This window comes from Triticum urartu, chromosome 3A, assembly GCF_056163025.1.
Source record: "Triticum urartu cultivar PI428250 chromosome 3A, HENAU_Tu73, whole genome shotgun sequence".
Classification (NCBI taxonomy): domain Eukaryota; kingdom Viridiplantae; phylum Streptophyta; class Magnoliopsida; order Poales; family Poaceae; genus Triticum; species Triticum urartu.
In genome coordinates, this window is record NC_141875.1 from 247,405,045 (window position 1) to 247,416,793 (window position 11,749).

Here is an 11,749-nt window from a genome sequence, read left to right on the forward strand (position 1 = left end):
ACGATGGTTCGACCCCAAAAAGGGTCTGAGACATACGCCTTCTATTGGTTTAGTTGAATTTAAACCATCAACCTTCTATGCCAGAGCTGATCTCTTTATCGCCGCTACCCAGGCCACACAAGTATATTATCTGCCTTACCCATGTCAGAAAGAGTACCTAAATGGTTGGGAAGTTGTGTTCAAGGTGTCGCCACATGGTAAGCTACCAGACCCGAACGATGATGATTACTACAACATAAACCCCATGCCATACGAGGGAGTGTTCTATCAAGAGGAACATGATGACGTGGTCGGAAACAACGAGGATGATGACTTGGGTTATGTTGACATGGACCCAAACGACGACGACGCACAGATTGATGGTGAGGCAGTTGTGAATCAAAGAGACATAATTATGCTTGAAAAGTTAAATGAAGACGCTGACGATGAGGAAGAGCCTCCACCTCCATCAGACAACGAAGAAGATATGCGTGATAGTGATAATGAGACCGGTCCACAAATAGATTACAATAGTGATGATTCATATGGGTTCTAGAAAATGTAAGTTCTTTTAATGATCATTACAATAGTATGCTTAATATGCTCTTCTGTTATTAATGTTTTTCCTGTATGCTTGTTTACTTGATATCCTTACTAATTGTTTATTCTCTTCTCAATGCAGGTTTGCTAATCATGGGCAAGTCCAGCGGCGCCAGTTTCCTCAGTAAATTCAAAGGACTTACTCGGAGTGGACGAGCCCACAAGGTTCCCTCCCGACTATGCGAGGATGACACCTCATAGGGAGGTGGAGGGGTCGGGGGAGGAGACCCTAGAGGAGGAGGCGGTGGGGGAGAGCCCCTAGAGGAGGAGGCGGTGGGGGGAGAGGCAGCCGGGGCAAAAAACTCCGGGCCGTGTCCGAAATAGGAGGGTCTTCTTCGATGCCCTCCTATACAGAGGCACCTTCTGAGTCTGAGGAGGAGGAGTATGTTCCTGATGGTGAGGAGGAGGAGGCCGAGGAGGAGGAGGTCGAGGAGGAGGGTGAGGAGGAGGGCGAGGAGGGTGGTGGAGGGGAGGTTGATCCCGAGTTGTGGGGTGACTTGCCACCCGGTGCTCCGCAGGGGTGGCTGCGTGGTAATGCCGGACTACCTACACCACCTTCTATCGAGGCGCACAAGTGGCTCATTGAACCTGCGGGGACAGAGTAAGTGCCTCTCAATCATATTTTCAACACATGACAACATTTTCTTATTGTACACATGGAAATCCTTTGATTCTTTTGCAGAACCTGGATCCTTCGCGAAAAGGGCCGTAAACCGAGCGGCCTTATCACTGTCCTGTTGAAGGAGTTTTGGCCTGGCCTATTCTGCCCGCGGCCAGACAGGGACCCGCAGCTGCGGGTTTTGGCCACGAGCTGGGCCCACTACGAGGCTTGCAGCAACGCGGAGTACGGGACGACCGCTAAGGCCGTGATCACCAAATTTTGGGTAAGTTCTCTTCTGAATCACTTGTTTTCAGTTTCGTTCATAGTTTATCATTGAATCACTCAACTCATGCCTTGTTTGCTTCTGGTTTATGCATGATTGCAGCAACTCTATAGAGTTCTTGATGAGCACAAGGCCAGAGCCGACTTAGTCTTGCTTGCGGCTGCGAAGAAGAAAGCTCGTCAGTTGCAGTACGAGGTGCGCTGGGTTGCCGTCTCGTAGTACTACCACATCTACCTGCAACAAAAGATGACCAAAACTCAAGCGCAGAAGCAACGACTTACCTTGAACAGGGAGCAGTTCATGATGGTAACTATTACTAACTTTTCATTGTTTCAAGCAGTCAACTATATGTTTCGTGCTCACATGTCATGCTTCCAAAATTTTCATAGGTTGTTCCTCGTTGGTGCTATGGAAGGCATGATGGATGGGCGAGTTTGGTGGATAGGTGGCTCGGCGACGATGCAGAGTTTGCTGCCAAGAGCATCAAGGCCCGGGCTAACTGTGGAAAAGACGGGACACACGGCCAAGGAAACAGGAACCACCGGGTCTTCATGGCCATGAAGATATATCTATATGCATGATGCATTTTTGTTCTTCTTTACCGTCATGTTCTTATGTATGGCTAACTTCTATTTGACGTTGCAGGAGGACAAGTTGAAGAGGCCGCTCTCAGACATTGAGTCATGGAAGCTGGCCCGCGAGCGGAGTCATCCCAAGGAGGGAGAGAGCCAGTACTACGGCAAGACCGAGGAGCACCTGGAGTCTTACACTCAGCACTATCAGAAGTTGCATCCGGATGTTCCTGAGGTCGCCCAGTCTCAGATCAACGACACAGTGGTGGTGGCCATCCAGGGGAAGTCACATGACCGGTATCCTTGTTTCGATGGCTTGATCACTCCTTCGATCTCGTACACATGGCTTCGGTCTACCAACCCGAGCCAGTTAGAGAGTACGAGGTGTTCACAGACTCCCTTAGCCCGCCAGCATGCTATAAGTACTTCCCCTTTATCTTTTTCTCTCTAGCATTCTCAGTTTATTTTCAGCATTTCTCACTTAGAAACAACCTAAATTATGTAGGCATATAAGGCCTTTGTCGAGCATAGGAATCTCGAGGTGCGAGAGTACTTGCAACGAGTGAAGGCAAACGATGATTACAACCGTCAGATGATGGCAGTTAGTTTTGCCCTCTTAAAACCAAGCTAAAATTTTGCACTTTCATTCCTTCTGACCTTCTAGTTTGCTTGTTTAACTAACATCCAGGCTATGTTGGCGTCTTGGAGTAACTGCACGGATCCTCCACAAATGGGACCCCCACCACCACCTGCGGGAGAACCCCCACACGTGCCCACGTTCGATGAATGGGTGGCACTAGGAAGTGATAGTCCGGTTAGTACATTTGCCTAACTACTAACAAATTAGTTCTCGTTCATTCAACACTATCATATCATATTTACCGTTAGAATCTTCTCTCAAACATGTAGGGGACCGGTGGCTCGACTCCTGCTCCGTCGACCCCAGTCACTCCGATCTTCCAGAGTGATGGTGGTCGCGGTGGCGGTTTTGGCGGAGGTGGTCTTAGCGGTGGTGCTTTTGGCGAAGGTGGTCTTGGTGGTGGTGCTTTTGGCGGAGGTGGTCTTGGTGGTGGTGGTTTTGGCGGAGGTGGTCTTGTTTGATGTCGATGATGATTCCGTGCATTTGGCCGTCATGCCATGCCTTTCATGTTCCTACTTTTATTATGTTCCATGTCTTGCACTTGTTTTATGTTCATGAACTTTCGCTAGTGATGATCTTTAGATGATGATGATGAACTTGAGTATGTTTAGATGATGATGATGAACTTGAGTATGTTTAGATGATGAACTGTCATATTTCTGCATAATTCTATATTATTCTGCTTTGAAATGCTGTCAAATGAATTGAAAAAGAGAAGACGGAGAAAATAATAAAAAAAACTATGCCTAAGGCAAAGCCGTCGGCATATATAAGCCCAGGAGATACCAGGACGCGCCACGTGGCAGAGATATGCCGACGGCAAAGCCGTCGGCATTGTTTTCGGTCTATGCCGACGGCTTTGCCGTAGGCATATCTCTGCCGCCATGAGAAACCAGGGGCCGACACGTGGCAGAACTATGCCTACGGCAAAGCCGTCGGCATAGATTCCGTCTATGCCTACGGCTTTGCGTAGGCATAGACCTGCCACCAGGAGGCACCACCGGATGCCATGTGGCACAGATATGCCGACGGCTAGGCCGTCGGCGTACCTCTGCCACGTGGCATTCCATGATTCGTCCGTGCTTTTGACGGCGCCGTCCGTTGTCGTCAGACGAAAAACAGTGCCGACGGCTGATGCCAGGCCGTCGGCATAGGCCCCTATGCCGACGGCTATACTACGCCGACGGTCTGACAAGACTACGCTGATGTGATCTACGCCGACGGGTCTATGCCGATGGCAGCCGTAGGCATAGATCTATGCCGACGGCATAGGACCTATGCCGACGGCCCTGGGCCGTAGGCATAGTCCGCGAGTCCGGTAGTGATGGAAGTGTTTTGTCAAGGGTATATCACACGTGGTACCCGCAATTTCGAATCATCGTTAACTAAATGGGTGTGGGTTCTGGTTCTGATACCTGTTAATGATGTAGCATGCTGCCTATCCACCACGTGTCAGCTTCCTAATGGCCGAAGGTGCCATGTGTTGGCCCCATGTTGGAACAAGTGTCATACATAGAATGGACCACGTGCAATATTCCTAAAGTGACACATGGCAAAGCCCAATAGAGGCCCATTTCGGAAAAAGGCGGCCCAGTCATGTTTAAGGCCCATGGGACTTCATGAAAACTTAGCGGATCTAGCCCATGAAAGGCTGACGTAACAGCCTGCTTGTAGATAGCCGATTTATAGCACGGGTGCATATGGCCCATTAGGACCTGTGCGAGTTCATCCCATTAACGACCCACAATCTTTTGGCCCAAATGTGGCTCGTGATGTCTTTCGTCCCATATGTAGCCCATGGTGTATTTCGACCTATTAATGACTCATGCTGTAACAGGGACGTTTCTGGCCCAGGTATCTTTTAGCCCATTTACGCCACATGGTGTCTACATGTCATTTTCACTACTTAATGTCTTCCAACCCATCAACGCCCGTGGGGCATTTGGTCTCATTTACGGACCCTGATGCCTTTCAGCCCAGTTGCCGCCCATGTTGTCTTTCGACCCATTCACCGTCTGTGACACTTTTGGCCTGTGTGTGGCCCATGGTGCTTTCTCCTGTCTGTGTCCTGATATACTTTGGGCCCTTTGCATCTCGTGGTGCTTTTGTCCTGCTTGTGGCCCATGGTGCTTTCGGCCAGTTTACGGCCCAATATGCTTTCGGCCAGTTTACGACCCAATATGCTTTCGACCAGTCTGCATCTTGTGGTTGTGCAACACCTCCTAATTAACACAGATAGGGTTGGAGGACACAAATAGGGGAAGTTGTGCAAGACCTTCTAATTGTTTCCATTTCTTGCCTAACCGGGTGGTGGGGGTTTGATGGATTTGCCTAGATGACGTGGGCCTAGACGTCTAGTTTAAGGAAACAAGATCTTAGGTCGGCACTAGAGTGCATGCCCGGGAGGCACATTGTTAACATTGTTTTGCAAAAAGGGCATCTAATTAACGTGATACTTAGCAAGTATTACTCGATGACCTTGGCAACCACGTGTTCTTAAGATAGTACTTAACATACAATGTCCGCCCAGATGATCTTGAATGCAAGTATCACATCATCCAACAACATGTCAAGAAAGGTTTTGTGAAATTACTCAAGGTTCATAGGATTTGAATGTGTCAGAACCAATGAAGAAGCCTCTACCACGAGCAAAACATGAGCAACACCGAATAGCCATTGGTGTTAGATAAGCTATGTAAGTAGATTATTGACTCTAGTGCAATTGGGAGTCTGATGGAAACATGCCCTAGAAGCAATAATATTGTATTATTTATTTTCATGTTTATAATTAAGAGTTATATTCTATGCTACGACTGCCATGATCCTGGAATATGCAATTCAGTGGTAAACTCATAAACACGTGTGGAATGATAAATGGTAAAACCGGATTCCTAGTCTCACCTCTAGGACTAGCTCAAGTGATGTATATTGATCATGTTTTCTAGATCTTGGGATATCGTTAAGTGTAACAATACTCCCAAAACAACATTGAGAGTATGGCATTAGAAGAATGATCATATTGAATTGACCCAACTTGTTTGTCATACTTTGAGATACAATCCTCACAAGTCAATCGATATAACACGGAGAGTTAACGTATGACTTAGTTTGTTACACCATGAGAGTATCATAACCATCTTACCAGATAATGGACATTGGGCTTTCTCAAATTTCATTGGTAACAGGGTGACCATAACAACAACTTACATGTTCGTTAGAAAGTATGACAAGGGACTAGATAGCTCAAGAGTGGGATTTTCTCCTCCGATGATGGAGAGATATTCTTACGGCCCTTTCAATGTGATGACATCCATCATCGTGCCAGACACATGTGACTAGGTCACAGGGATGCTGGAACATGTCGATGAAAAAGAAGAACAAAACCAGTAACGAGGAGACCGGTATAGTGAGCATGTAACGCCCTCGATGCGGCTATATCTCCCACGTGTCGAAGCACGACTTAGAGACATAACCGCATTGAAAGCAATGTCACAAGTGAGGTAATCTTCACACAACCCATGTAATACATAAGGGAAAGAGATACATAGTTGGCTTACAATCGCCACTTCACACAATACATGAATAAAGCATTACACCATCCAGATACAATCAAGGTCTGACTACGGAACCAAAAAAAAAGAAGACTACCCCAAATACTACACAGATCCCCGATCGTCCCAACTGGGCTCCACTACTGATCAACTGGAAACGGAACAATATAGCGAATACAAACTTCATCAAGCTCCTCCTTGAGCTCAGTTGCGTCACCTGCACGGTATCATCGGCACCTGCAAACTGGTTTTGGAAGTATTTGTGAGTCATGGGGACTCAGCAATCTCACACCCTCGCGACCAAGACTATTTAAGCTTATAGGAAGGGTAAAAGGTATGAGGTGGAGCTGCAGCAAGAGAATAGCATATTTGGTGGCTAACAAACACAAATGAGAGCGAGAAGAGAAGGCAAAAGCACATCGAGAATCTATGATCAAGAAGTGATCCTAGAACAACCTACGTCAAGCATAACTCCAACACCGTGTTCACTTCCCGGACCCTGCCGAGAAGCGACCATCACGGCTACACACACGGTTGATGCATTTTAATTAAGTTAAGTTTCAGGTTTTCTACAACCGGACATTAACAAATTCCCATCTGCCCATAACCGCGGGCACGACTTTCGAAAGTTCAAAACCCTACAGGGGTGTCCCAACTTAGCCCATCACAAGCTCTCACGGTCAACGAAGGATATTCCTTCTCCCAAGACAATCCAATCAGACTCGGCATCCCGGTTACAAGACATCCTCGACAATGGTAAAACAAGTCCAGCAAGACCACCCGATGCGCCGACATCCTAATAGGAGCTGCACATATCTCGTTCTCAGGGCAACACCGGATGAACACTACGTACAACTAAAACCAGCCCTCAAGTTTCCCCGAGGTGGTGCTGCAAGTGGCTCTAGTTCGGACCAAGACTTAGACAAGCACTGGCCCAGGGGGGGGTTAAAAATAAAGATGACCCTCGGGATGCGTGACTCCCAAGGGAAAAAGGCTAGGTGGCGAATGGTAAAACCAAGGTTTGGCCTTCCTGGAGGAGTTTTATTCAAAGCGAACTATCAAGGGGTTCCCATTATAACCCAACCGTGTAAGGAACGCAAAATCAAGGAACATAACACCGGTATGACGGAAACTAGGGTGGCAAGAGTGGAACAAAACACCAGGCATAAGGCTGAGCCTTCCACCCTTTACCAAATATATAGATGCATTAATTAGATAAGAGATATTGTGATATCCCAACAATAATTATGTTCCAACAAGGAACAAACTCCAATCTTCACCTGCAACTAACAACGCTATAAGAGGGGCTGAGCAAAGCGGTAACATAGCCAAACAACGGTTTGCTAGGACAAGGTGGGTTAGAGGCTTGGCTTAACAAAATGGGAGGCATGATAAAGCATGTGGTCGGTATCGTAGCATAGGCATAGCAAAAGAGCGAGCAACTAGCAAGCAAAGATAGAAGTGATTTCGAGGGTATGGTCATCTTGCCTGAAATCCCGCAAGGAAGAAGAACGAGTCCATGAAGAAGACAAACGGACGTAGTCAAACGAATCCTCACAAACGCGACGATATCGGAACCAACCCGAAGAAGCACACCGGAAAGAAGCAAACAACATAGTAAACAACCACCACATAATCATGGCATGATGCACAACCAATTATGATGCATGTCCGGTTTAATGAAACATGGCATGGCAAAATGCACAAGACAATCCTACAAATTAAGTGGAGCTCAATATGCAACGAGTCGCATATTGACGGAACACCACATGACTTATTTAGTTCTCTCTTGTTTAGGTACCCAACAATATTAAATGTTGATTAACATGGCAAGAGGGTGAAACATGATAAAACTACCTATCTTGGAAAATTTAAATGAGGCCGGAACAACAAACAACAAGTCCGAAGAATCCTCATGTGCAAATTAAGAATTTGGTACTGTTCTGCCCTAAACACAATTTTAGAGTTGTTAAACATACAAGATAAGTGCACCATGTTAAACTAGGCATTTTTCTACCCCATTTACATATAAAGTTTATTAGAAACCGAGCTACGGTTATTTAGTTATGAAATAAACCATTTTAGCATGGCATAGGTGCAAATTTAACCAAACGGCATTTTAAACATTTCAAACATAGATGAAAGTTGGATATTATGAATCTAGACAAAATTCTAAACAAGTTTCATATATAAATCATTTTAAACCGATGCACGGTTATTAAGTTATTATATGCATGAAGTTTAGGGACCTTTCTGTAAACTGGTTAGTCTCTGGATAAATGATAAAATCGCCAGAATGGAAAAAAATAGATGCAGGCCGAATATGGTGGGCACTGGGGAGCTCACCATGGGCCTCGGCCCAGTCGCTGGAGCTGGCTGCAGGCTACGAGAGCGCTGGGTCGAAGGAGAGGAGAAGATGGGCCGGCTTGGTTCGGTGCCGCAGGCCGGCTTGGGCTGGCGGAGGTTGCAGCTGGGCTTGCAATCTGCTGGTCCATGTGCTCAACGAGACCACGACGAGGAGAGGCGGGGTCAATGCGCACATCGCGTGGGGCTCGAGCAGTTCGAGTTGCCGGCAGGGCGAAGCAGAGGAAATCCATGGTGCGTCAAGGGACTTGGCGGCGGGCGGCAAAGCGGATGGGTAGCTCCGGGCGAGGGCGACCGCGAGGCGCCGGATCTGAAGCAGAACACGATGGCAGCAGAGCTGCATCGGAGTGCTTCCATGGGGCTCCTGCAGGGAAGAACACAGAGAGCGAGATGTGAGACGAGGAGAAAAGGGAAACGAAGGAAGGAGAGCTCATCTCCGGCGAGGGGCTCCGGCGGCTACGCTCTCCGGCGGTGACTGGTCGGCGGAGGAGCTCCTCAGCGCAGCAGCGGCGGGGTCGGATGGGGAAACTCGGGAGGAGCGGGGCGACGGCATGTTTCAGGCGCAGATGGGCTTCCAGGGCCCCGATCTGGGTTCTGCGGGCCCTGCGCGAGGTGGGAGACAGGCAGGGGTGCGTGGCGCGAGGGGAGTGAAGGAGGCTGGCTGGCGGTGATGGCGTAGCCAATGGCTGCGCGCCAAGTGGCAAGGTGGAGGTGGAGGGCGCCGGAAAACGAGGAGGTGGATGGATCTGGCTGGTGGTGCGGTTTTCGAGGGGGATGCGGCGGCTGAGGGTAGGGGAAGGCTTGGGGCACCCAAAAATGGCAAGGGGGGCTTCTTAAATAGGCAGGGGTCTAGGGTTAGGGGTTTTCATCCGTTCTCGGACCCTCGGATCACGATCGGACGGCTCCAGACACGAGGAGGAGTAGGCTGGGCCTAGGTGGGCTGTGTAGACGGTCTAGAGAGGAAAGAGAGGGAAAGCCCGGCAACAGTTTTCGGAGACCGAAAACGTCCGACGTTAGACCGGCTATACTGCCGCTATAGTTATCCGTTGAGGCGTCAAACGGACTCCGAACGCGATGAAACTTGGCAGGCGGCCTACCTACAACATAAAAACACCGCATGCCAACTTTCATCCCATTCCGAGAACATTTTTCGGCCACTTATAAAATAATATTTTGGACATGCCGCGGGCGCGTGCAAGTGTGTTTGGGCTCAGAACGGACAACAAAGAGAACGAGGAGACCGGGACGGATGCAAGTTTTGAAATCATGATGATGCAATGCACATGATGACATGACAAGATGCGACATGCAAGCAAATGACAAGGCAACAACAATGAAACACCGGAAGACACCTGGCGCAACGGTCTCGGGGCGTCACAACACTCCACCACTACGAGAGGATCTCGATCCGAGATCCTAGGGATGGCACCGGAGGGAAAAAGAAGAGGAAGAGGTGAGGTGAAACTAAGTTGCTTCTTGGACAAACGAGTGAAACCACGAACTTTGAGAGGTTGAATTTTTTTTTGAAATAAAGACTACAACGAAGATGAACAAAGTTGAAAACCTCCGTTAGAAAAGAGGAACAAGGAACATCACGAGAACCATGTAGGTTGAAAGACATGAGAAAAGGGTTGCAATGGACAAGAAGTACATCCAAGCATTCCGGTAGAAACGAGATGTACAAGGAACGATAAGGATCAATTACGATAACACTCCGGTTAAAACAAGATAGAGAAGGAATAAGACTGACATAATTTGGACAGCACTCCGACTATAAATGGAAGGAATCGAACATGATCTTGGGAAGATTGGATGATACTTGATGAAATCAACAACGCACTACCTCCGGAACTATTGAAAGAATGTCACAAGGGGTAAGAAAGATTTCAGACGGCACTCCGGTTGAGAAGGGAGCCAAAACTTGACAGAATGGGAAGAACTTGAAAAGAGGGCATGACACTCCAGTTAAATGGATAAGCATGAAAAGAACATGATATTCACCATTCGAGATGATGAGAGAAGAGGGCAACAACACAATGCCTCCGGAAGAAATGAAAGAATGGAATTGAATGAACTGAGGGAAACAAGATCTTGGGAGAGCACGCTTACAAGAAATGCTAGAACGGAGATGTTGGATTATCAACAACGGAAAGCATAAACTTGATATGGTCTTATGGAATACATCTCAAAATTATGAGGTGACAACCTGCCACTCACGGAAAAAGAATTGGATTGGTATGAACAAGGAGACGAGAAAACTATTTCACCGGGAGGATAAATAAAGAACCTGGGTCATTTATAAGCACCATAAATAGGAACAATCCTTAGGGAAAAGCTTTAGATGAAATATAACCCAAGATAATTCCAATGGAGAGATTTTTGGGTTTAAAATACCTCATTCTTGATATCTTGTGAATCATGAAACATGAACTCAAATTATGAAGAATGACATAGCATCACCTCAAATGATACGGTAGAAAGAATTGCACTCTGGATTGCAAGATGAAGAATACTTGAGCTCCTTAGAAAAGAATCTCGATGAAAACTTCGAGAATGAATTGAATCCTTAATGAACCATCATGTAGAGCCTCCATGAAGAACTCCGGTAACAAAAGGATGATCAAACTAAAGGAAAGAGAAGTTGAAAAATATAAGGTGAAGCCTTGCAATGATATAGATGGATCTTTGCGACGAGAAAAAGGGGAAACTTGAAACTCCAGAAAATAAAGATGAACAAAAGAAATCAAGAATTTTTGATGAGCCTTCGGAATAAGGAATAGAATTTATTCGATGAAACCAGAATAAGAATTACATTATGCTTATCCTTCACCATATTAAATTGATGATAAGCAACAGATTTGGCACACTACTTATTGTCGTAGAAAGGATTAAGAAGAGATATGGTGCAAAATTGAGACGGTCTTCGATGATCCACCGGTAGGATTGGAAAGAACGAATAAGTTGATATGATACCAAGAGAAAAGACTTCAATGAAACACCGGGAAGAATTAGCAAATGAACGTAGATGCTTGAGAGAATTTAGATACATGAGAACGAAGAGATCACGAGCTGCTAAGAGAATACTTGAATGATGCATCTGTAAAATTTAGAGAAAAGAGCTGAAAGCTGAGAATGAATAACCCTGAATTGATGGCCTCC

At 46.8% G+C, this 11,749-nt stretch overlaps 1 protein-coding gene across 2 annotated transcripts; it reads left to right on the top strand.

The window, feature by feature from the left end:
- Positions 1-320: 320 nt before the first annotated feature.
- Positions 321-3,300, top strand: LOC125548291 (uncharacterized). 2 transcript variants are annotated; one of them, XM_087516734.1, is made up of 7 exons: positions 321-1,180; positions 1,262-1,463; positions 1,566-1,769; positions 1,853-2,457; positions 2,541-2,636; positions 2,724-2,849; positions 2,945-3,300. In XM_087516734.1, the coding sequence occupies exons 1-3, from the start codon at positions 918-920 to the stop codon at positions 1,680-1,682; spliced, it is 582 nt and encodes a 193-aa protein (XP_087372860.1). In that variant the 5' UTR covers positions 321-917; the 3' UTR covers positions 1,683-1,769; positions 1,853-2,457; positions 2,541-2,636; positions 2,724-2,849; positions 2,945-3,300. The 2 variants fall into 2 exon arrangements, with proteins under 2 accessions (XP_087372860.1, XP_087372862.1); XM_087516736.1 differs by having other exon boundaries at positions 1,853-2,419.
- Positions 3,301-11,749: the final 8,449 nt, after the last annotated feature.

Bases quoted from the DNA above. Each gene is read 5' to 3' on its own strand.
- LOC125548291 (XM_087516734.1), top strand. From the start codon at position 918: ATGCCCTCCTATACAGAGGCACCTTCTGAGTCTGAGGAGGAGGAGTAT. The intron at 1,181-1,261 runs GTAAGTGCCTCT...ATTCTTTTGCAG, and splicing joins ATTGAACCTGCGGGGACAGA to AACCTGGATCCTTCGCGAAA. The intron at 1,464-1,565 runs GTAAGTTCTCTT...GCATGATTGCAG, and splicing joins CCGTGATCACCAAATTTTGG to CAACTCTATAGAGTTCTTGA.